This window comes from Glycine soja, chromosome 13 (assembly GCF_004193775.1).
Source record: "Glycine soja cultivar W05 chromosome 13, ASM419377v2, whole genome shotgun sequence".
Classification (NCBI taxonomy): Eukaryota; Viridiplantae; Streptophyta; class Magnoliopsida; order Fabales; family Fabaceae; genus Glycine; species Glycine soja.
Window position 1 is genome coordinate 4,662,322 of NC_041014.1, and position 26,284 is coordinate 4,688,605.

At 38.1% G+C, this 26,284-nt stretch overlaps 1 protein-coding gene across 1 annotated transcript; it reads left to right on the plus strand.

Annotated features, from left to right (window-relative positions):
* Positions 1–12,817: 12,817 nt before the first annotated feature.
* LOC114381536 lies at positions 12,818–13,708 on the plus strand. Its single transcript, XM_028340810.1, has one exon. It carries the CDS (start codon positions 12,818–12,820, stop codon positions 13,706–13,708), a length of 891 nt encoding a protein of 296 aa, XP_028196611.1.
* The last annotated feature ends 12,576 nt before the right edge of the window (positions 13,709–26,284 follow it).

Below are 26,284 nucleotides of genomic sequence, written 5' to 3' on the forward strand. Positions count from 1 at the left end.
CACCGGATCATCAAGTATTTAAAAATTAAAACGGATGAATCCGAGTATCGAACACATGGAACTAATGTTAGCCTGAATTAAGTTCAGAAATGAAGCATTGTTGAGAGAACATGTATGATTGATAATTTCAAACATAATTTAAACTAAACCTTTATGCTAAAAACTATAAATTGCAAGGTAAGTAAAAGTGATAGCAGTAGGTAGAAATGTTGGGTCTTTCTAACAAACAAGTTGATGCATATAAATATATTTCTCTAATCAATCAGGCTCCAGTGTTCTATGCTACAGCCTAAATTACTAAACCTCGATCCCTTGTTAGACCGAATCAATCCAAGCTTCGTCCTCAGATCCCTCTTGTTGGACTAGGCCCAATTTAGACGACCCTCTTAGGTTTAGACTAACTTCAACTGAGTTTCGTCCGCAGATCCCTCTTGTAAGACTAGACTCAGCTCAAGCAGCTTACGAAAGTTTAGTCTAAGCTTCGTCTGCAGATCCCTCTTGTAAGACTAGGCCTAGACTAAACAACATTATTGTAACAACATAATTAAAACCAAAACTTAATCCGCAGATCCCTCTTGTAAGACTAAGTTTTGATCCTGCTTCAATCAAGTTCTAATGCAATAGTACATTTCCCAATGCTAAAGTCACCTAACTATGCACACAAATGGATGATCAGACCAAAAGCATACAAACATTAAGCATTGAAGGAAGCATTGAACACAGAAAACATAATCAATTAGATATTAGGTATTTACATAAGTTGTTCATTAGAAATCCCCAACTGGGGTGTTTAGCCAGCCATTACAAAGAAACCCTAACAATAAATGAGATTAAAAGCAGAGAATGATAGTTCCTTACACAAGAAGGGGGATTCCTCCTCCTCTTCTCAGCATCTCCCACTCATTCTCCAACTAAATAATCTCTCTCAAATTACAAAACCTAGGCTTCAATGCGCAAGCTGCTCCTCTTGCTGCTTCTAGGGCTCTTTTCCCGAAATAGGCACTCTGGAATAGTGTTCACAAGTCTGAGTAGAAGAGTGTCAAAAGTGTGTACCCTAATTCTGCACAAAACAAGCTTTAAATAGGCTCTGAAATCACGAGGTTGCGCTTGCGCCACCCTCGTGCTTAGCGCGAGTAAGTGGGTTTGGGCTTAGCGCCAGTCATGCGCTGAGCCTGGCTGAAGACACCTACTGAACACTGATCTCGTGCTTAGCGCGTGGCCTTGATGCTGATGCTCTGCCAGATTCTCCTTCACACTAAGCGCGCTGAATTTGCGTTTAGCGGTGGATGCGCGCTTAGCCCAACAACTACTTTTTGCACTTCAAAACTTAGCCTCTTTTTCACCTGAAAATGCACAGGTTTCATCATTAAATCCAATGGAAATGTTCTGGAGACAACTTTAACCATAGAACAAGATTTATTTACAAGATTACTCCAAAATAACCGTAAATTGGGGAACTATACAAGTTTTGGAAAATGATTTTTATACAAAATTTAGTCGTATAAGATGACTAGCAATGGCACATTTCTGATTTGAAAGGGATCAATCCATTTTACTGCATGCATAAGATTAACATGGAAGCTGATTACAAGCCAGTGAGACAGCCCCAAAGACGACTGGATCCAGTTATGAAAGAAGAGGTGAGAAAAGAAGTACTTAAATTGCTGGAAGCAGGACTCATTTATCCAATTTCAGATAGTGCGTGGGTTAGCCCTGTTTAGGTTGTTCCCAAAAAGGGAGGTATGACAGTAATTAAGAATGAGAAAAATGAACTAATTCCCACAAGGACTGTCACCGGGTGGAAGATGTGCATAGATTACAGGAAATTGAATGATGCCACAAGGAAAGACCATTATTCACTTCCCTTCATGGATCAAATGCTTGAAAGACTCGTAGGGAAATCATTTTATTGCTTTCTAGATGGATATTTTGGCTATAATCAGATTGCAGTGGATCCTAAAGATCAAGAGAAGACATCTTTCACTTGCCCCTTTGGTGTGTTCGCTTATAGGCGTATGCCTTTTGGTTTATGCAATGCTCCTGCTACTTTTTAGAGGTGTATGATGACAATCTTTTCCGATATGGTGGAGAAGTGTATTGAAGTTTTTATAGATGATTTCCCTGTCTTTGGATCGTCTTTTGATTGCTGTTTATCGAATTTGGAAAGGGTGTTGCAGAGATGTGAAGAGTCCAACTTGGTGCTTAACTGGGAGAAATGTCATTTTACGGTTCAAGAAGGCATTGTGTTGGGGCATAAAATTTCTGTGAGGGGAATTGAGGTAGACAAATCAAAGATTGATGTCATTGAGAAACTTCCTCTTCCGGTAAGCGTCAAGTGAGTGAGAAGCTTTCTAGGGTATGCTGGGTTTTATAGGCGATTCATAAAAGACTTTTCAAAAATTGCCAAACCACTCAGCAATTTATTGAACAAGGATTCTGTGTTTGCATTTGATGAAGACTGTTTGGAAGCTTTTAATGTTCTTAAAACCAGGCTAGTATATGCCCTTGTGATTACAGCACCAGATTGGGGGCAAGAGTTCGAATTGATGTGTGATGCTAGTGACTATGCCGTAGGTGCTGTACTTGGGCAGAGAAAGGGCAGAGTTTTCCATGCCATCTATTATGCCAACAAAGTCCTGAATGATGCACAAATCAATTATGCTACCACCGAGAAAGAAATGTTAGCAATTGTCTATGCACTTGAAAAATTCAGATCTTACTTGGTGAGATCAAAAGTCATCATTTACACTGATCATACAACAATTAAATATTTTCTCAACAAGGCTGATTCTAAACCTCGACTGATAAGATGGATTTTGTTGCTTCAAGAATTTGATTTGGTTATCCGGGATAAAAAAGGATATGAAAATGTTGTAGCGGACCACTTATCACGATTGGTTAATGAGGAAGTCACTTCAAAAGAAGTAGAAATTAGAGATGAATTCCCTGTTCATGGTGAATGAAAGACCTTGGTTTGCTGATTTGGCCAACTCCAAAGCAGCGAGAATCATTCTGAAGGACCTAACTTGGTAGCAAAGGAAGAAATTCCTTCATGATGCTCGATTTTACATATGGGATGATCCACACTTGTTCAAGATAGGAGCTGAAAATCTTCTCAGAAGATGTGTGACAAAGGAGGAGGCCAAGAACATATTATGGCATTGTCACAACTCACCATGTGGCGGTCATTATGGTGGAGACAAGACTGCAGCCAAGGTCCTACAATCTGGGTTCTTTTGGCCAACGTTATTCAAGGATGCTCACCAGCATGTGTTGAAATGTGATCAATGTCAGAGGATGGGAGGGATTTCTAGAAGAAATGAAATGCCTCTGCAGAATATTATGGAGGTTAAAGTCTTTGATTGTTGGGGAATAGACTTTGTAGGTCCCTTTCCTCCATCCTTTGGCAATGAATATATCTTGGTAGCTATAGATTATGTGTCTAAATGGGTTGAAGCAGTGGCTACCCCAAAGAATGATGCCAAGACTATAGTTAAATTCTTGAAGAAAAATATATTTGCTCGGCTTGGGGTGCCTAGGATATTAATTAGTGATGGAGGAACTCATTTTTGCAATGATCAGCTACAGAGAGTGTTGAGGCATTAAAATGTAACACATAAGGTAGCATCACCTTACCATCCTCAAACCAAAGGTCAAGTTGAAGTGTCTAATAGGGAATTGAAGAAGATCTTAGAAAAGACAGTGACTTCGACTCAAAAGGATTGATCTCTTAAATTGGATGACACGTTGTGGGATTACAGAACTGCATTCAAGACTCCTATAGGCCTATCCCCATTCCAACTGGTTTATGGAAAATCTTGCCACCTACCAGTGGAAATAGAGCATAAGGCATACTAGGCCTTAAAATTTCTGAACTTTGATGAAGCTGCATCTAGAGAGCGAAGAAAGCTACAGCTCTTGGAGTTGGAAGAAATGAGACTGACTGCATATGAATCCTCAAGGCTGTATAAAGAGAGGGTCAAAGCCTATCATGATAAAAAGCTGCTAAAGAAGGACTTCCATCCAGGACAATAGGTGCTGCTGTTCAATTCAAGGCTGAAACTGTTTCCTGGTAAGCTCAAATCTAAATGGTCCAAACCATTTACCATCAAGGAAGTCAGACCATATGGAGCAGTAGAGCTGTGTCATCCTCAATCCAAGACTCCATATAGAACTTGGGTAGTGAATGGCCAGAGGTTTAAGCTGTACCATGGTGGAACCATTGAAAGATTAACCACCGTTCCATACTTACAAGAATCATAAAGTAAGATGCGTCAAGCTAAAGATGTTAAACAAGCGCTTGCTGGGAGGCAACCCAATCCTTTTTTATTTTATGTTCATTGCATTTAGTTTGATAATACTTGTTTGTGATTGTTTGAATTTTAATCAGCATGTTTAACATTGAAAATGGGGTGATCAAGCTTCTCTAGAAGTTGTGGATGGAAACACTTTGAAAAAATTTTCAGTCATCCACTCACTCAGCACGCCTTGTGCGCTAAGCGAATGATCCTTCACGCGCTGAGCGAGTCACTTCTTGCGCTAAGCGCATCAACCCCTATTCATTGGCTGAATGGGTCTTGTTAAGCGAGCCCTGTGGGCTAAGCCCAAAAACTTCTCTGGAATTTCATCTTTTTGGAATTGGGCTAAGCAAGTCATCTCGCTAAGCGCATAGACTCATCTCGCTAAGCACCCACTGTGCGCTAAGGGCAATTCCTTCTCTGTTGGACCTTATTTTGAATTGGGCCCAGTGGGTCATACCCGCTAAGCCCAAATCCCTCTCGGGTTTGGAATTGCGCTAAGCGAGAGCCACTCGCTAAGTGAGCCCTACTACTGCATCACGAAGCATTTTATTCGATAAGCGGCCCATGGCTCGCTAAGCGAGAGTTGCAGACCAATCAAAGCTGTAGAACTCGCTAAGTGCGACCCTTCGCGCTAAGCCCAATTTCTTTTCTGGAATTTCATATTTTTTTGAATTGGGTTGAGTGAGTTTGCTCGCTAAGCACATGAGTTTGAATTCTGAAAACTCAAAAGTCATTGAGTGCTCTCTTAGCGAGTGACCCGCGCTAAGCGAGGCAGTCGAAACTGCCAAAAATAAGGCTCAACTGCATTGGGCAGTTTCATTTGTGCAAAATTAAAACACTTCTCATCCCTTGCATCCGACACTCATCTGCATTGTGCTTCTACACATTCTCTACTTCTCTGTGCTTCCTCTTGCTCATCTCTAACTGCAATCCAAGTAAGTAATCCCAACTTAGCATTTTATTTTTGCTTTGAACCTTAGGGTAGATGCCTTACTGTAGACTCTTAAAATTTTGATTTTGTGCTTTACAATGTTACTGTTAGGTTAGTCTTTAGATGCTATGTTGTTAGGGGTTTAATTTTGCACACAATGTACATGCTTTTGTGCTGTTTTGATTAGGTTTTGAGGCCTATGGTAGGGGGCTGAAAAGCCCCAAGTTTTTCTGGATTTTTGATGATCTCGCTAAGCGAGCCTTGTGCTAAGCAAGTTCATCAATTTCTGTTGATTTTCTAGGTTTTTGGATGAACTCGCTTAGCTGGCCCTATCCTGCTAAGCGTGTTCATCATTTTTGTACATATGTTTGAATGCTTGTATGAACTTGTTAAGCCATTGCACATTGGGCTTAGCGAGTATTTAAATTTCCAGTTTTTATTTTCAGCTTGTAAGCACTCACTAAGCCGGCATGCCACGCTTAGCGAGTTAGTTTGTTAGGACAAACTCTTAGAGTCTTTTTGTCTTTTATTGGTGGCTAAGCGAGTCATCTCGCTAAGCCACTCAGCCCTATTGGCTGAATAAGCCTGGCCTAAGTGAGTTAGTCTCGGTAAGCTCAAGGCATTTGTGTTTTCTGTGATTTTTTTCATGTGCTAAGCGAGCCCTGCTCGCTAAGTGCAATTTCTTCGAGCCTGCCTCGCTAAGCACAATTAGCTCTCTATTAGAGAATAAGGCTTAGCGAGCCATGCTCGCTTAACCACTGTGTTGTTTCAGCTAAGCGAGTGTGTCTCGCTTAGCCAAAGTCTTTGTTTTTGTGTTGTCGCACTAAGTGTGCCCTGTGCACTGAGCGAGTGCTATTATTTTCATAAGGCGCGCAAAGCGCCCAACCTATTTTTCTGTTTTTAGTTGAAATAAAAACCTGTCTAACTAGATTCATGTGTTCATTTTTTATGCAGATGGTCTCTAGGAAGAGGAAATTCACAGCATCCCGGCCCTAGGAACCCTATGATACCACTAGATTCACTTCTGAGGGGGCCTGGGAACGTACAGAACATTCACTCCCAAAACTTCCTTCCGGAGAGGAAAGTTAATCTCTTTGTCACTGAGTACGATGAATTCCGCTGGGAGCTGATCAAGCGGAACTGGCATAAGGCCTTGACCTAGTTCATGGATAGGCACATTGATGTGGCCCTGGTCAAGGAGTTTTACTCAAACCTATATGATCCAGAAGATAAATCACCAAAACAGGTTCGAGTCCGAGGGCGGCTGATTAAGTTTGATGCGGCATCACTGAATGCCTTTCTGGAGACGCCACCGGTCATTCAGCCAGGGGAGCAGTACCTCTCATATTCTATTTTTTGCAAGTCACACACAGATCCTCAGGAGCTTGCCTCCAAGCTTTGTATTCCAGGGCGAGGATTTGTTCTTAATGCTGAAGGAGCACCCTGGAAGCTCCTGAGGAAGGATCTGATGACCTTGGCCCAGACTTGGAGTGTGTTATCATACTCCAACCTCGCCCCCACCTCTCACACGTCTGATCTTAATATGGACAGGGCGAGGTTAGTCTATGGGTTGGTTATGAAGATGGACATGGACTTGGGCTTCCTCATTTCGCACCAGATCTCACAGATGGCCCAGTCCAACTCCTCTAGGCTTGGTTTTCTGGCATTGATTTTAGCATTGTGCACAGCCAGAGGAGTCATCTCAGATTCTCTGACCTTCGAGTCCCTCAGCCCTGCCATTAATTTGGCATACATTAAGAAGAAATGCTAGAACCTGGGCGATCCCACGATCAAATTTCTAGGAACCCGCGAGGCACGGGCTAGAGGATATGAGGGTCCATCTTCGGATGCTCCTCCTGCTCTTGCTTCCTCTGCACCTGCTCCTTCTCGGCTCCAACCCCTTCTACTTCAGCACCACCACTTCCTCCTACTCATTCTCATTCACCAGCTCCCTCTGCTCCATCATCATCATTCTAGTGCCAATGCTCTGTGGTCACCATTCCTATGTTGCAGAGCATCCACTGTGGCTTATGCCTGGTGATGCAGAGTATGCATGACTCGACTCAACATCGGCCTTTTATCAGCATGGATGAGTTCATGGCACAGGTGGCCTGGCCAAGAGTCCAGCCTTCTCCTTTGGGGGGAGGTGAGGCTTCCGCAGCCCAGGAGCATCAGCCAAAGCCAGAGGTTGCTCATGAGGCCACTCCAGAGGCGACTCCACAGGTTTCACATGCTACTTCACCTATCGTGGAGGTCTCTGAGGGTGAAGAAGACACCAAGGACACTAATTATGCAACAGATCTTTATGTGGCGTAGAGTACCTAGGATCCCTGGCCTATAGTAGCACAGGAGACACCACAGCCAGCCCAGGATGCCCATTCTTCACCTCATGGAGAGCCTGCACCAGCTCAGGACGAGCCCACTGCTACTCAGGATGATTGGTGACAGGACTTTCATTTATTTTTCTGCTTTAGATACATTTTATTTTCAGTTTATGTTTTTATGTTCAGTTTATTTAGTTAGTAAATTTTGAAAACTTGTTGAACAGTGTTAGTCGTCTTATACGACTAACTTTTGTATAGAAAACATTTTCCAAAACTTGTATAGTTCCCCCAATTTATGGTTATTTTGTAGTGATTTTGTAAATAAATCTTGTTTTATGGTTAAAGCTGTCTCTAGAATATTTCCATTAGATTTACTGATGAAATATTCGCAATTTCAGGTGAAAAAGAGGCTAAGTCATGAAGTGCTAAAAGTGATAGTTGAGCTTAGCTCATTAGTGGGCTAAGCGTGCATCCACCGCTAAGTGCAGCTTCAGCGCGCTTAGCACAATAGAAGAATCTGGTAGAGCATCAATATCAAGGCCACGCGCTAAGCACGAGATCAATGAGCTAAGGGCAGTAGTTTTCTTTAGCCAGGCTCAGCGCACAACTGGCGATAAGCTCAAATCCACTTACTCACGCTAAGCGCAACATCGTGAATTCAGAGCCTATTTAAAGCCTGTCTTGTGCAAAATTAGGGTACAAAACTTTTGCACAGATTTTTACAACATTCCAGAGCACACCACAGTGCCTATTTCGGGAATAAAGCTCTAGATGCAGCAAGAGGAGCAGCTTTTGCAGAGATACCTAGGTTTTGTATTCTCATTATTATTATTAGGGATTTTTCTATAATGGCTGGCCAAACACCCTTGTTGGGGATTTCTAATGAACAACTGATGTAATTATTTTAATATCTAATTGATTGTGTTTCTTGTGTTTAATGCTTCTTTCACTGCTCAAATTCTGTATGCTCTTAGTCTGATCAACCATTTGTGTGCCTAGTTAGGTGACTTTAGCATTGGGAAATGTATTGTTGCCTTAGAACTTGAATGAAGCAGAATTGAAACTTTGTCTTACAAGAGGGATCTGCGGATTAAGTTTTGGTTTTAAGTATGTTGTTACAATAATGCTGTTTGGTCTAAGTCTAGTCCAACAATAGGGATTTGAGGACAAAGATTAGGCTAAATTAGTCTAAACTTTCAACAATGCCTTATTTCTAAATCCTCAATTATCAATGTTTCTAAAGCTTAGGCTAAATTGGTCTAAGTCTAGTTTTGGTTTTTAGCCTAGACTTAGTTTAATTCTGTTCTAAATCATCAATTATCAATGTTTCTTTCAACAATGCCTTATTTCAAAATTTAACCCTGTCTTAGACTAGTTCCCTAAGTTCGATACTCGGATTCATCCGTTTTAATTTTAAATATTTGACGATCCGGTGCGTTTTCCGACAAACCGGATTTCCTTTGAACATATTTGTATAAAGAAAAAGTGGACCAAAAAGTAACTGCAGGGGAAATCCAACAAAGTATTTATGGTGTCGTTGCCGGGGAACTAGATTTAAGAAGAGTTTAGTTCAGTTTTACGACATTGCTTTATATTGTTCTCTTTAATTCATTGATTCTTTTTGTTCATACTTTAGTTATCGTATATTCATTGTTCTTTTGAACTAGATAATTGTTGTTCTGTTTTCTTGTATGCAAAGAAGATCTGCAGGTGATTTGATTCCCATTGATTTGGAGATTAACGCCACCTGTAGAAGGCATAATTCAGAGAGAATCAGAAAATTCTTGCAGGATTTGGAAGCAGCAGCAACTCCAGAAGAGGAACCTCGATCTTCCGAGGCCAAAAGTTCAAGCTCAGACAATTACATATCCTCCTTCTTTGATACAGCTGATTCAAAATAATTTGTTTCATGGTCTGCCCAATGAAGCCCATTATGCTCACCTAGCCACCTATATAGAGATATGCAATACTATTAGGTTGGCGGGTGTACATGCGGATGCAATTCGGTTGAGTTTGTTCTCATTTTCTTTATTTGGAAAAGCTAAGAGATGGCTTCATTCTTTTAAAGGAAACAGTCTGAAGTCATGGGATGAAGTGGTAGAAAATTTCTTGAAGAAATACTTCCCTGAATCAAAGACTACAGAAGGCAAAGCTGCCATCTCTTCCTTCCACTAGTTTCAAGATGAATCATTGAGTGTGGCACTTGAAAGATTTAGAGGTTTATTGCGGAAGACTCCCACTCATGGGTTTTCAGAACCAATACAGCTCAACATATTCATAGATGGGTTGAGACCACAATCTAAGCAGCTCTTGGATGCTTTAGCTGGGGGTAAGATCAAAATGAAGACCCCTGACAAAGTGTCGCAACCTACCCGTCGGCGGGAGGGCGACGCGGGACTCACGGGTGCGTCTTCCAAGGGAGGAAGGCGCGCGGAGTCGCCACCAACGTTTATTTGAGGAAAACGTCGGAAAAACCAGAAAGGTGTGGTCTATGAACTTTTAGTGTGAAAGGTTTGAGAGTTGTTTTTATGCACGGGGAAGGTATTAGCACCCCACGCGTCTATCACAAGGGACGACAACCTTTAATCAAATGTGCAATATCATGTCTTCAATTTGTTTTATTTTCCACTTTTTTTATGTTTTTAGGTTTTTTATGGGCTTTTGCATTTTTTATCTTTTTGTGGTCGATAAGGGTGTTTCCCTCGCTCCTACGTATCCTCAATTGCGATGAGGAAATTAGACCTACGTAGTTCTTTCAGAACTAAACGTTGGTTAAGTTGTTTTTATCTTTTTTCTCAAGATAGATTTTAATTGAACAAAGGTCATTTAAGGCGTTGGACCATTAAATGATCTTTTGATTTTGAAAGGAGAGAAACGTTAAGGCGTTGGACCATTAATGATCTCTTGTTTTTAAAAGGAGAGAAACATTAAGGCGTTGGACCATTAACGATCTCTTGGGGTGGTTGACAAAAGTGGGGCTTTTGCTCCTACGTATCCTCAATTGTGATGAGGAAATCAGACCTGCGTAGTTCTTGCAAAAGCGGTAAAGTTACATGTTGGTTTTTATGCTTTTGAAAGGTCCATGTTAACCGATAAAAGCAAAGAGGACCGTTTAAGGCGTTGGCCTTAAAATGATTTTTAGTGGTTTTTGCGGACAAAGCTTGATTTGTGAGTTGATTTTAACCTTAGTTTCACTTTGGTTATTAGTCAATTCATTCAAGGAAAACTTCCAAAGAAAAATGTTCGATTGATTTTTTTGATTATTTTATTCAAAGATATTTTGATTATTTTATTATTATTATTTTGCTTTTTTTTGGTTTAACCGTAGTTACAGTGTGAACGATTGGTTAGATTTTGCTTTAACGGTGATTAAACGACGTTGCAACACAAATGATCGGTTAAATTCATTTTTATCATTTATTAAGTGAGAAATGACTTAAATAAACGGTTAAAAGCTCGTTAAAAGGGGGGTACGGAAAATAAAGGCAACGAAAACAAAAGTACCCAAAACAAGTAGGGACCACTAAGGGTGCATAGAATGAATTGAAAGATTCGACGGGAACTTACCGATTGAAGACCGAAGAACGACGAAGAACGAACGAAGAACGATGAAGAACGCTGAAGAATCTCCTCAAAATCACTTAGGGAAACGTCTCAAAAGCGTTAAGGAGACACCTCGACTTGGATTTTTTTCACGGAAACAATTTTTCTCACTAATTTCGAGAGATTTCTGAATACCAGAAGGGCTAACCCATTTCTCTGCCCTCCTTCCCCTATTTATAGGAGAAAAGAGAGAGGTGGTTGCCGCCCAGCTCACCCAAGCGAGCTGGGTTGCTTCCACCAGAAGGCACCGCCTTCTTTTGGAAAAATCAGGAAGGCTCAAGTGAGCTTGGTTGCTATTTACACCCCCCTTTTTCACTAAGCACATCCCCTCATGGTGTTTTTTTATTGATTTCTTTCCGAAATGCTGCGGAACTTTACGGATTACGCAACGATGCTTGTTTTTCCTTCCGGAATGTTGTGAAACTTTAGGGATTATGCAATGATGCTTGTTTCGAGGGTTCTGAAGGGAGCAAACAAGGTTCAAGGACCGACCGCAAGTACTCTCGGACGAAATTAAGGTATGACACGAAGCAATGGACTTAATTGAAAGCATGGCTGCTAGTGACAGCCATTTTGAGAGACCGAGCCCACATTCCTACCAAGAATAGTTTATTGGAGCTAACATCACAGGACGCTCTGTTGGCATAAAACAAGTTGTTGTCCAAGCAACTAGAGACACTAACAAAAACACTCAGTAAGTTTCCAACTCAGCTACATTCTGCATAAACTTCACATTCTTCTATTTTGCAAGATGTACAATTTGTGGTGGAGCTCATGAATCTGGATGTTGTATCCCTCATGAAGAGCAAATTGCACATGAAGTCAATGATATGGGGAATCAGCCTAGAGGCAATTTCAATACAAGTGGATTTCCAGGATTTCAGAACAACCATCAGTATCAACAGTAGAGACAGTGGCAAAATCACCCTCGTAACCAATTCAACAGAGACCAGGGTGGTTCATCTACAAGGCCACAACAACAGATGCCAAGTCTCTATGACCGAACCACGAAGCTGGAAGAGACTCTAGCTCAATTCATGCAAGTATCAATGTCTAGCCAAAAGAGCACTGAGTCTACAATTAAGAATTTGGAAGTCCAGGTTGGCCAACTTGCAAAGCAGTTACCTGAAAGACCATCAAACAACTTTACAACAAACACAGAGAAAAATCCTAAAGAAGAGTGTAAAGTTATGATGACTAGAAGCAAAATGGCGATACAAGTGAAGGAAAGTAAAGCTGATAAGAAGGTGGAGGGATTTAAATAATAGCTAGCTAATGAATTGGTGCTGGAACCGGTTGATGATTTAGTTGAACTTGAAGAAATTGTTGAGGAAGCAGAAGGTGAAGAAGAAGGAGACACACCAATAAGAGACTGTCAAGAGAAAATAATGAAGAAGGAAGAAAAAGAAAAAGAAAAAGAAAAAGAAAAGGTTGTTGAGATTGATAAGAAGAAGGGCAAGAGTGAGGCTAACTTAGAAAAAAAGAAAGAGGCTACTCTTACTGAATGCAAGGAGGTACCTTATCCATTGGAACCCTCCCGGAAAGATAAAGAGCGACATTTGGCCAGATTTCTTGATATCTTCAAGAAATTGGAAATTACTTTGCCATTTGGAGAAGCACTTCAACAAATGCCCTTCTATGCCAAATTTTTTAAGGATATGTTAACCAAGAAGAACCGGTACATCCACATTGACAGAATTTTTATGGAAGGTAACTGTAGTGCTATGATTCAACGCATTCTTCCACCCAAGCATAAAGGTCCTAGAGTTGTCACGATACCGTGTTGTATTGGTGAGGTTGCTGTAGGCAAAGCTCTCATAGACTTGGGAGCTAGTATCAATTTAATGCCTCTTTCCATGTGCCGACGACTTGCAGAGATAGAGATAATGCCTACATGCATGACCCTCCAGTTAGCTGACCGCTCCATCACAAGGCCATATGGAATGATTGAGGATGTCTTAATTCAGGTCAAACAACTTATTTTTCCTGCAAATTTTGTGGTTATGGATATAGAGGAAGATCTTGACATTCCTATAATATTGGGCCGCCCTTTTATGTCCACGACCAACTGCATAGTAGATATGGGGAAATATAAACTAGAATTGAGCATGGAGGATCAAAAAGCCTCATTTGACTTATTTGAAGCAATAAATTATCCAAATGATATGAAAGCTCGCTTTGATCTGGACAAGGTAGAACAAGAAATAGAAACAACAGCTACAACCATGGCACTGCATTCTCCTTTGGAGAAAGCATTGATTAATCATGTAGAATGCCTTACTAAAGAGGAGGAACATGAAGTGCAGACTTGTATTAAAGAATTGGAAGGTGCAGGAGAAATTTCTGAGCGACATTCAGCATTTGAGGAATTGAAGAACAGTGGGCAAATAGAAAAACCAAATGCAGAATTGAAGACCTTGCCTGCACATTTGAAGTATGTGTTTTTGGAGGACAATGACTCAAAACCAGTGATTATTAGTAGCTTATTGAAGAAAATAGAAGAAGATCAGATGGTGCAGATTTTGAAGAGACACAAAGCTGCCATTTGATGACACATATCTGATTTGAAAGGAATTAGTCCATCTTATTGCATGCACAAAATCAATATGGAATCTGATTACAAACCAGTGAGACAGCCTCAAAGAAGACTTAATCCAATCATGAAAGAAGAGGTGCGTAAGGAGGTGCTTAAGTTGCTGGAAGCAGGCCTTATTTACCCCATTTCGGATAGTGCATGGGTTAGCCCGGTGCAGTTTGTCCCCAAGAAAGGAGGCATGACAGTCATTAAGAATGACAAAGACGAGTTGATATCCACAAGGATTGTCACTGGATGGAGAATGTGCATTGACTATCGGCAGCTGAATGATGCCACCCGGAAGGACCATTATCCACTTCCTTTCATGGACCAGACGCTTGAAAGATTTGCAGGGCAATCCTATTATTATTTTATGGATGGATATTCTGGCTATAATTAGATTGTTGTAGATCCCAAAGATCAAGAGAAGACTGCTTTCACCTGCCTTTTTGGTGTATTTGCATATCGGCGCATGCCTTTTGGTCTGTGCAATGCCCTAGCTACATTTCAGAGATGTATGATGGCTATTTTTTTTTATATGGTGGAAAAATGCATTGAAGTTTTCATGGACGATTTCCCTATTTTTGGGCCATCTTTTGAAGGGTGCTTATCCAATCTTGAAAGAGTATTACAGTGATGTGAAGAGTCCAATCTAGTTCTCAATTGGGTGAAATGCCATTTCATGGTTCAAGAAGGAATAGTGTTGGGGCATAAGATTTCAGTAAGGGAAATAGAGGTGGACAAGGCAAAGATTGATGTGATTGAGAAACTTCCTCCTCCCATGAATGTCAAGGGCGTGAGAAGCTTCTTAGGACATGTCGGGTTCTACAGACAATTCATAAAAGATTTCTCAAAAGTCACCAAACCACTTAGCAATCTGTTGAATAAAGATGTTGCATTTGTGTTTAATGAAGAGTGTATGGATGCATTTAATGATTTGAAAACCAGATTAGTGTTTGCTCCAGTAATTACAGCACTAGATTGGGGACAAGAATTTGAGCTGATGTGTGATGCAAGTGATTACGTCGTAGGTGCAGTGCTTGGGCAAAGGAAGGGAATTTTATTTCATGCTATATACTACGCCAGTGTTAGTCGGTGAGAACGACTAACTTTTGTGTATAAAACTTGTATAAATTGTACCAAACTCTCCCAATTTATGGTTATTTTGTAATGTTATAAGTATTTTCTATTAAGTATAAGTAATAAATACTTAGTATTTTCATTTTGTGTGTTTAATAATCATTTTCTCTCAATTTCAGGTTTATTAGGCAAGCTTTGGAAAAGGTTGTTTTCACCTTCTCACTAAGCCAATCTGTTGGCTTAGTGAGCATTCGCTAAGCGCAACATTCCTAGGCTAAGTGCGAGGAAGAATCCAGAAGAAGATGAGCTGTACAGGTTCGCTAAGCACACCACTTCATCTCTCTAAGCGCACCGCTTCAGTTCATCCGCTAAGCGAGAAAGGCATGCTAAGCCAAAAATCACTAATGTGCGCCAAGCGGTCCATACGTGCGCTAAGCGCACGAGCATGAACAAGGCCACCTATTTAAGCCTGAAATCAGATTTTGTGAAGGGAGTATGGACTGGGATTCAGAGCTTTGCATGTCTAGGATTTCTAGAGAGAGAAAGGTCCAAGTTCCAGAGAGTTTTGAGAGATTTTGTTGTGTAAAGATCTGCAGAGACCAGAGCTTGAAGCAGGAACCGGTTTGAGAGCTTGAGATGAGTTTGTGAGTGATTGTGAGATCCTAGAGGTGAAGGAGACATCCTCACCACTTGTATTTTTGCAATCTTTCATCTTGTTCTTCTCTTTGTTGTTAAGAAGGCTTCCTAGTATGGAAAGCTAAATCCTCTGTTGGATCTTCCCTATAGGTACCTGATGTAAATATATTTCTATCTATTTAATGATGTTTTATGTGTTCTCTGTGCTATCTGCTTTTCATTCCAATATGCCTTTACCTTGATCACGTAGATGTATGCTTTGTTAGGGTCATTCAATAGTGGAAACTGGTCTGACTCTAAAGTCCTTGATAGTGTAGGGTTGAGCTGTCGTGCTTTCACGAGGAATCGGGGTGCGATAAGTTAGTTGAGTATGTATGTCTAGATGCGGTCCTAGTTGAGTTTAGTCTTACAAGAGGAATTTGCGGATGATGCTTGATAAAGATTAGGCTAAACTATCATGAGGAATCGGGGTTTAGTATCTCAGGAGACACCATAAGAACACATGAGCATTGTTAGGTAGAGAATATCTTTTTAGCATCAGGCACTTATTAGGAAGACCAACGTGTTCTCTACTTGTTTTTACACATCATTTCTCTCGCGTGATTTTCTTTCTTTTTGCACAGATAGTTTATACACTAGTTCATATTCACACTTACTTTTACACACTAGAAGCCTATTTGCTGAAATAGCTTACCAAATAACACAAGTTTTGTAGAAGCAAAGCCTTTGTCTTTGATGTTTTGATGATGATCGTGATGATTTGATGAAAATGCGCTTCTCAAGTTTAATTCAAGACAATGATTCAAGAATAAAAGATACAACATCAAGAAGATCACTAGTATTTTAGGAAGGGAGTTCCTAATTGAAATAGCAAAAGGTTTGGCCAAGAAATTTAAATTTAAAAAGTCTTTTTCAAGAGATTTACTCTCTAGTAATTGATTACCAGAGGATGTAATCGATTACCAGTGGCCAAAAATGGTTTACAACAGTTATTAAAATTTGAATTCAAATTTTAGACTGTGTAATCGATTACACAATATTGGTAATCGATTGCCAGCAGTTAATAAACGTTTTAATTCAAATTTTAAAACCTGTAATCAATTACACAAATCCTGTAATCGATTACCAGAGGAGATTTTCAGAAAATTATTTCTAAGAGTCACATCTTTTCAAATTGTTTTTACATGGCCACCAAAGGTCTATTTATATGAGACTTGGAACATGAATTTGCTCAGAGTTTTTCATAGCAAAAAGTCTTATTCTCTCAAAGAGCAAAAACATTTTATCCTCTTAAGAATTCCTTGGCCAATACACTTGCAATTCAATAAGGAATTAATTGAGTGCTCAGATTGTACAATCTATCTCTTTCAAGAGAGATTTATTCTTCTATTCTTTCTAAATTCTCAAAGGGGATTGAGAGACCGAGGGTCTCTTGTTGTAAAGAAATCTGAACACAAAGGAAGGATTGTCCTTGTGTGTTCAGAACTTGTAATGGGATTTTACAAGATAGTGAAACTCTCAAGCTGGTTGCTTGGGGACTGGACGTAGGCACAAGGGTGTGGCCGAACCAGTATAAATCCGAGTTTGCACTTTCTCTTCCCTTAAACTCTTTTATTTATTATTGCTTTACATTTATATTCAGATTGTTCTATTTGAATCATTATTTAAGAGTTCATTTTTAAGGGAACTTGTAACTTGCATTGAAATTGAAATAGAATTTTAATTGGGGAAATAGTTTGCAATATCTTAATTCAACCCCCCTTCTTAAGATATCTGAGGCCACTTGTCTAACAAGTGGTATCAGAGCTTCATTCTTGTATAAAGTTTAGAAACTTCAAGAATAATGGCCTCAACAAACTTCTTATTTCCAGAAGGAAATTCAATCAATAGACCTCCAATCATTAATGGAGAGGGTTACCACTACTGGAAAACCCAAATGCAAATTTTTATTGAGGCAATAGACTTAAACATTTGGGAAGCCATTGAAATAGAGCCTTATATACCCACCATAGTAGAAAGAACCACACTAGATAGAAGCACAACAAGTGGAAGCAAAACAATAGAAAAACCTAGAGATAAATGGTCTGAAGAGGATAGAAGACGAGTACAATATAATTTAAAATCCAAAAACATAATTACATCTGCCCTGGGAATGGATGAATATTTCAGGGTTTCAAATTGTAAGAGTGCTAAGGAAATGTGGGACACTCTACAAGTAACACATGAAGGCACAACAAATGTTAAAAGATCTAGGATAAACACATTAACTCATGAATATGAACTATTTAGGATGAATGCAAATGAAAGCATTCAAGACATGCAAAAGAGGTTCACACATATAGTAAATCATCTTGTAGCTTTAGGGAAAGATTTTCAAAATGAAGATCTCATAAACGAAGTATTAAGATGTTTAAGCAGAGAATGGCAACCTAAAGTAACAGCCATTACTGAATCAAGAGATTTATCTAACATGACTCTTGCTACTCTATTTGGAGAGTTATAGGAACACGAAATGGAATTATTGAGATTAAATCAACATGAAGAAAATGATAAGAAAAAGAAGGGAATTGCTCTTAAAGCCTCATCTTCAATCCAAGAAGAAAGTGATAAGGAAATTGATCTAGATGAAGATGATGATGATGATCTTAGCCTTTTGTACAAATGTTCAACAAGTTTCTGAAAGTTAGAGGAAGTCAAAGGCGACCAAATTTTAAATCTAAAAGAAGGACAAAAATTTCATCTTCTACTCCAAAATGCTTTGAATGCAATCAACTTGGACATCTGAGGGTTGATTGTCCTATCTTCAAGAAAAAGATGGAGAAATCTGAAAAGAAAAATTTTAGTGAAAAGAAAATGAAGAAAGCTTACATCACATGGGATGACAATGATATGGAATCTTCTGAAGATTTAGAAAATGTAGAGATAAACCTCTGTCTAATGGCTAAAAGTTATGAAAGCGATGAAGAGGTAACATCTTCAAATAACTTATCCATTTCTTTTGGTGAATTACAAGATGCATTTGCTGATTTGCATAAAGAGTCAATCAAACTTGCAAAGTTAGTTTCATCTTCTAAGAAAACAATTTCAGATTTAGAAAATGAAATTTCAAAATTAAATAAAGAATTAGATAATCTTAGAATTGAAGTCTCAATTTATAAATCAAATGAAAAAGTTTATATCTCTACTATTTCTGACAAGAAAATATCTGATTCTTGTAGTTGTTGTGGAAAATATGAAAAATAAATTAAAGATTTGAAAAACTCACTTGCAAAATTTTCTTTTAGTAAAAACAATTTAGATGTCATATTAGGAAAACAAAGATGTGTCTCTAATAAGGCTGGAATAGGATATAAACCTGAAAAACAACAAAAATTTCATATAAACCTCTTTGCTTCCACACAAAAATATAATTCTAGTTCTATCACTTGTTTTTATTGTGGAAGAAAAGGGCATGGCACATCTACATGTTATTTTAAGAAATACTACAACAACATTAAAATGATATGGGTCCCAAAAGGATCTTTAGTCTACACTAACACACAAGGACCCAATAAAGTTTGGGTACCTAAGTCAAAAACTTGATCATGTAGGTGTCTTTGAGGAAGGAATGGTACATAGATAGCGGATGTTCAAAACATATGACTGGAGATGCATCAAAGTTTACACATATCTCTCCCAAGAAAAGCGGGCATGTAACTTATGGTGACAACAACAAAGGTAGAATCCTTGGAGTTGGTAAAATAGGTACAAATTCTTCAAACTCCATTGAAAATGTTCTACTTGTTGAAGGTCTTAAGCACAACCTACTTAGTGTTAGTCAATTATGTGACAAAGGCTATCTAGTATCATTTGATTCTCAAAAATGTCTTATAGAACATAAGCATGACACTAATATAAAGCATGTAGGATATAGAGTCAACAATGTATATATGATAGACTTAAGCCTAAAACTAGATACAATCATTGTTTTCTTAGCAAAGATGATGATCCATGGTTATGGCATAAAAGAATTGCTCACATAAACATGGATCACTTAAACAAATTAATTTCAAAAGATTTAGTAGTTGGTTTGCCTAAATTAAAATTTGAAAAAGATAGACTATGTGATGCATGTCAAAAGGGAAAACAAACTAGAGTCTAATTCAAACCCAAAAATATTGTTTCAACTACTCAACCCTTACAATTATTGCATATGGATTTAGTTGGTCCATCTAGAACTATGAGTTTTGGAGGAAATTACTATGCTCTTGTCATAGTTGATGATTTCTCAAGATATACATGGACATTATTCATTACTCATAAAAGTGATGCATTCCAAGCATTTAGGAAACTTGCTAAAGTTATACAAAACAAGAAAAATCTTAAGATTGCATCCATTAGAAGTGATCATGGGGGTGAATTTGAAAACAAAGATTTTGAATTATTTTGTGATGAACATGGTATTGAGCATAATTTTTCTGCACCTAGAATCCCTCAAAAAAATGGAGTTGTTGAGAAGAAAAATAGGCCATTGGAAGAAATTGCTAGGACTTTATTAAATGATACTTCTCTTCCAAAATATTTTTGGGTTGAAGCCATCAATACTGCATGTTACATCATGAATAGGGCCTTAATAAGACCCATTTTAAAGAAAACCCCATATGAGTTATATAATGGTAGAAAACTTAACATTTCACATCTTCATGTTTTTGGTTGCAAATGTTTTGTGCTTAATAATGGTAAAGATAATCTAGGAAAATTTGATGCAAAATCTGATGAAGGCATCTTTCTTGGATATTCATTGCAAAGTAAAGCAAATAGAATATATAACAAAAGAACTATGAGTATTGAAGAATCCATTCATGTTTCTTTTGATGAATCTAATGCTATTTTGTCAAGAAAGATATACTAGATGATATTGCAGAATCTTTAGAACAAATTCATATTCATGGACAAGATTCTAAAGGAAAAGGGAAAGGAAGCAATGAAGACCCTCCAGAAGAAGCCAAATCAAATGATGAACTTCCAAAAGAATGGAAAGCCTCAAAAGATCATCCCCTCGACAACATTATTGGTGATATCTCAAAAGGGGTAACAACTAGACATTCTCTTAAAGAATGATGCAATAATATGGCTTTTGTATCTATGATTGAACCTAAAAATATAAAAGAAGCCATAATAGATGATAATTGGATAATTGCTATGCAAGAAGAACTGAATCAGTTTGAAAGAAACAATGTGTGGGAACTTGTTGAGAAACCTAAAAACTATCCCATCATAGGAACAAAATGGGTATTTAGGAATAAGTTAGATGAACATGGCATAATCATTAGAAATAAGGCTAGATTAGTTGCAAAAGGATATAATCAAGAAGAAGGTATAAATTATGAAGAAACATATGCTCCAGTTGCTAGATTAGAAGCCATTAGAATGCTCTTAGTGTATGCATCCATAATGAATTTTAAGCTTTATCAAATGGATGCTAAAAGTGCTTTTCTAAATGGCTTAATTCAAGAAGATGTATATGTTGAACAACCACCAGGTTTTGAAATGTTGGATAAGCCAAATCATGTCTATAAATTCAAAAAGGCTTTATATGGCTTGAAACAAGCCCCTAGGGCTTGGTACGAGCGTCTAAGTAAGTTCCTTTTAGAAAAGGACTTCTCTAGAGGAAAAGTAGATACTACTCTTTTCATATAGAGAAAATCACATGATATTTTATTAGTTCAAATTTATGTTGATGATATTATTTTTGGATCCACTAATGAATTATTGTGCAAGGAATTCTCTCATGACATGCAAAGTGAGTTTGAAATGTCAATGATGGGAGAACTTAATTTCTTTCTTGGATTGCAAATTAAACAAACCAAGGATGGTATCTTTGTCAATCAACCCAAGTATTGCAAAGAGTTAATCCACAAATTCGGCATGAAAAATGCTAAGCACATGGCTACACCAATGAGCACTGCTTGCTATCTAGATAAAGATGAAACCAGTCAGTCAATAGATGTTAAGCAATATCGAGGTATGCTCGGATCACTTCTTTATTTATCTGCTAGCAGACCTGATATAATGTTTAGTGTGTGTATGTGTGCTAGATTTCAATCAAATCCTAAACAATCACATCTTAGTGTTGTTAAAAGAATCATAAGATATTTAGTAGGCATTATGAACATAGGTTTATGGTATCCTAGAAATTCCACATGCACCTTAATTGGATATTTTGATTCAGACATTGCCGGTTCTAAAACAGATAGAAAGAGCACAAGTGGAACTTGTCTGTTCATTGGATCTGCTCTAGTTTCTTGGCATAGTAAGAAACAAAATACTGTTGCTTTATCCACTGCAGAAACAGAATATATTTCTGCCGGCAGTTGTTGTGCACAAATCTTATGGATGAAGCAACAACTTTCTGACTATGGAATCCTTCTTGACCATATACCTATTAGATGTGATAATACAAGTGCAATTAATCTTTCCAAAAACCTAGTTCAACATTCTAGAACTAAACATATAGAAATTAGGCACCATTTTCTAAGAGATTGTGTGTTAGAGTTTGTTGATACAAAGAATCAACTTGCTGATATCTTCACAAAACCTCTCCCCAAAGAAACATTCTTCTCTATTAGAAGGGAATTAGGCCTCTTAGATGTTAGTGATTTAGATAAATAAGGATTGATTGATTGAATTATTTTTTTTTATTGATTGTTTGTTTTAAGTATGTTACTTTGCTTGATTTTGTTTAAATTCTTGTTATTATGGTTTGATGCATTATTGTGTGTTTGATGTTTGAATGATTGAATTAAATACATTTAGTAGTGATGATTAATAGTGTTAGATGTATTTAGCATAGACATAGGTAATTTTCTAGAGGAACTAGCCTAGTTAATGCTCTGGTAATCGATTACCATTCAGTGTAATCGATTACACCAGAACAGACAGCCTGTAATCGATTACTACAGCCTGTAATCGATTACCAGAAGGCTTCCTACTCCGGTAATCGATTACCACACCTTGTAATCAATTACATCTCGTCCTCCTCTTTAATACCTACGAAACCAGTCATGCTGCACAGCCACACTCTCTTCTTCGTGCCTCCTTCATCCCTAATCTTCAAATCCTCATATCTTCCTCAATTCTTCACCAAAACACGTCCTGTAAAGCCCAATCTTCCTCATTTACACTCCTCTTTCGATTCCACCGATTGAAACTCACTAAAACTTCATCAAATGGAAGAATCATCGAAGAAGCGAAAAGGATCATCCTCCTCCACCGCTGCTGCTGGCCATCGCCGCCACAAACCATCTGAAACACCCACAACACCTATCCATCCTTCCTTATCATCTCCAAGATCATCCACTCTGTTTTCTTCGGATGATTAATGTCTACGGTACCTTTCTCAATTTTCTTCTAGGATCATTTTAGACCCTAAGTACCTAGACATAGATTTCTTCAATGATGAGACATTTGACTGTTATCAAGTGTTTCAAAACTCTGGCTTGGTTGATTTCATGTCTTTAAAATTACCTTACTATCCTGAACTTGTCAAAGTCTTTTATAGCAATTTAAAAATTCAGGATGACATTATTTCTTCTGAGGTGCATGGTATTTCCATGACCATTGATCAATCTTTGTTCTTTTCTTTGACAAAATTACCCAGTCAAGGTGCACCTTTTGAGGGCACCATTTTTTATGACTGGAAATTTGATTATTCGAGTCATGATGCTCGCCGTATGGTTTGTAATGACCAGGCTGAAATGACCGGTAGATTGCAGGTCGGATCATTGACCTTTGATAATCGCATCATGCACTACATTATTGTTAGAATTTTGCTTCCCCGGTCTTCAAATTTGGCTCAAGCCTCGGAGGAGGACTTGATTTTGATGTGGGCTTTCCTTACCGGTCGTCAGATTGACTGGGCTCACTTGGTTTGGTACCGAATGCATAAGGCATTACAAGCCAATGCACCTCTCCCTTACCCTCAATTGGTCACTCTGTTTCTCCGTCATTTTCAAATTCCGCTTGATGATGAACCTTTTGTTCAAGTCAAGCGTTCCTTTGCTATTGGTGCTGGTGCAGTCACTTCATTTGGATACCGTAAGGATCGGAATGGTCAATGGTTGAAGAAAGATGCACTTCCTCCACAAGATGAGCGTACTCCTTCTCCTCCTCCTCAGCGAGATGATTCAGCCCTTATGACTGAAGTTCTTTCCGAGTTACGGGGTCTTCGTACTTATGTTGGTGAACGTTTTGATTCTTTGGATAATCGCTTTGCCAGAATGGATATCCATCTCACACAGCTTGAAGAAGATGTGGGTTATATTCATCAGAGCTTCGATCTTCCACCACCACCTCCACCTTCTTAGAGTTTATTTTCTAATTTTCTTTTTCTTATAAGTCGTGTATTTTGGCTATGGTATTTAACTTATCATTTTCTGCACTTTATTTATCTTTTGGTATTTGGACTTTAGTCTTTTATGATTAGATTCTATGTGGTTTTGAATTATGATTGTTTGGATTATATTTTGATTATGACTTATTTATGATTTGCTCATGTTTGGTTATGACTTATGATTGATCTTTGTCCACTTCATTATATTATCTAATATTGATTCCCACAAACTTTGGCTTTTTGATGTTGCCAAAGGGGGAGAAAATGGGGTGGTAGAGAAGCTTAGAAATCAAGTGATCATCAATTCCAAAACATAGGGGGAGTGAACACAATATATCATGCATATACATTGCTTGTATCTTGATTTCAGGAATTAAATTGTCATCATCAAAAAGGGGGAGATTGTAGAAGCAAAGCCTTTGTCTTTGATTTTTTGATGATGATCGTGATGATTTGATGAAAATGCGCTTCTCAAGTTTAATTCAAGACAATGATTCAAGAATACAAGATACAACTTCAAGAAGATCACTAGTATTTTAGGAAGGGAATTCCTAATTGAAATAACAAAAGGTTTGGCCAAGAAATTTAAATTTAAAAAGTCTTTTTCAAGAGATTTACTCTCTGGTAATCGATTACCAGAGGATGTAATCGATTACCAGTGGCCAAAAATGGTTTACAACAACTATTAAAATTTGAATTCAAATTTTAGACTGTGTAATCGATTACACAATATTGGTAATCGATTACCAACAGTTAATAAACGTTTTAATTCAAATTTTAAAACCTATACTTGATTACACAAATCTTGTAATCGATTACCAGAGGAGATTTTCAGAAAATTATTTCTAAGAGTCACATCTTTTCAAATGGTTTTTACATGGCCACCAAAGGTCTATTTATATGTGACTTGGAACACGAATTTGCTCAGAGTTTTTCATAACAAAAAGTCTTATTCTCTCAAAGAGCAAACACATTTTATCCTCTTAAGAATTCCTTGGCCAATACACTTGCAATTCAATAAGGAATTAATTGAGTGCTCAGATTGTACAATCTATCTCTTTCAAGAGAGATTTATTCTTCTCTTCTTTCTAAATTCACAAAGGGGATTGAGAGACCGATGGTCACTTGTTGTAAAGAAATCTGAACACAAAGGAAGGATTGTCCTTGTGTGTTCAGAACTTGTAAAGGGATTTTACAAGATAGTGAAACTCTCAAGCGGGTTGCTTGGGGACTGGACGTAGGCACAAGGGTGTGGCCGAACCAATATAAATCTGAGTTTGCACTTTCTCTTCCCTTAAACTCTTTTATTTATTATTGCTTTACATTTATATTCAGATTGTTCTACTTGAATCATTATTTAAGAGTTCATTTTTAAGGTAACTTGTAACTTGCATTGAAATTGAAATAGAATTTTAATTGGGGAAATAGTTTGCAATATCTTAATTCAACCCCCCTTCTTAAGATATCTGAGGCAACTTATCTAACAAGTTCCCCAAGTGTTCGATACTCGGTTCTTACCGTTTTATACTACTTGTGCGATCCGGTGCACATGCCAGAAGCCTAACAGCCAACAAGGTTCTAAATGATGCACAAGTGAACTATGCTACCACAGAAAAAGAAATGCTGGCAATTGTCTATGCACTTGAAAAGTTCAGATCTTATCTGGTAGGATCAAGAGTTATCATCTACACTGATCTCGCAGCTATTAAATATTTTCTCAATAAGGTTGATTCCAAACCCAGATTAATAAGATGGATCTTGTTGTTACAAGAATTTGATTTGGTGATTCAGGATAAAAAGGGATTGAAAAATGTTGTAGTAGACCATTTGTCTAGATTGGTGAATGAAGAAGTCACATCAAAAGAAGCTGAAGTTAGAGATGAATTCCTTGATGAATCTTTATTCATATTGAGTGAGAGACCTTGGTTTGCCAATATGGACAACTTCAAAGCGGCAGGAATCATGCCAAAAGACTTAAATTGGCAGCAGAGGAAAAAATTTCTACATGATGTTCGATTCTATATTTGGGATGATCCACACTTATTCAAGATAGAAGCTAACAATCTTCTAAGAAGATGTGTGACAAAGAAGCCAAGCGTATACTATGGAATTGCCATAACTCTCCATGTGGTGGCCATTATGGTGGAGATAAGACGGCGACAAAGTTTTTCCAATCCGGATTCTTTTTGCCCTCACTCTTTAAAGATGCTCACCAACATGTGCTACACTGTGATCAATGTCAAAGGATGGGAGGTATATCAAGAAGAAATGAAATGCCTCTACAAAATATCATGGAGGTTGAGGTATTTGATTGCCGAGGGATTGATTTTGTAGGTCCCTTTCCTTCATTTTTTGGCAATGAATATATACTAGTGGCTGTTGACTATGTTTCTAAATAGGTTGAAGCAGTGGCTACCCCGCATAATGATGCTAAGATTGTGGTGAAGTTTTTGAAGAAGAACA

Bases quoted from the DNA above. Each gene is read 5' to 3' on its own strand.
- LOC114381536 (XM_028340810.1), top strand. From the start codon at position 12,818: ATGTTAACCAAGAAGAACCGGTACATCCACATTGACAGAATTTTTATG.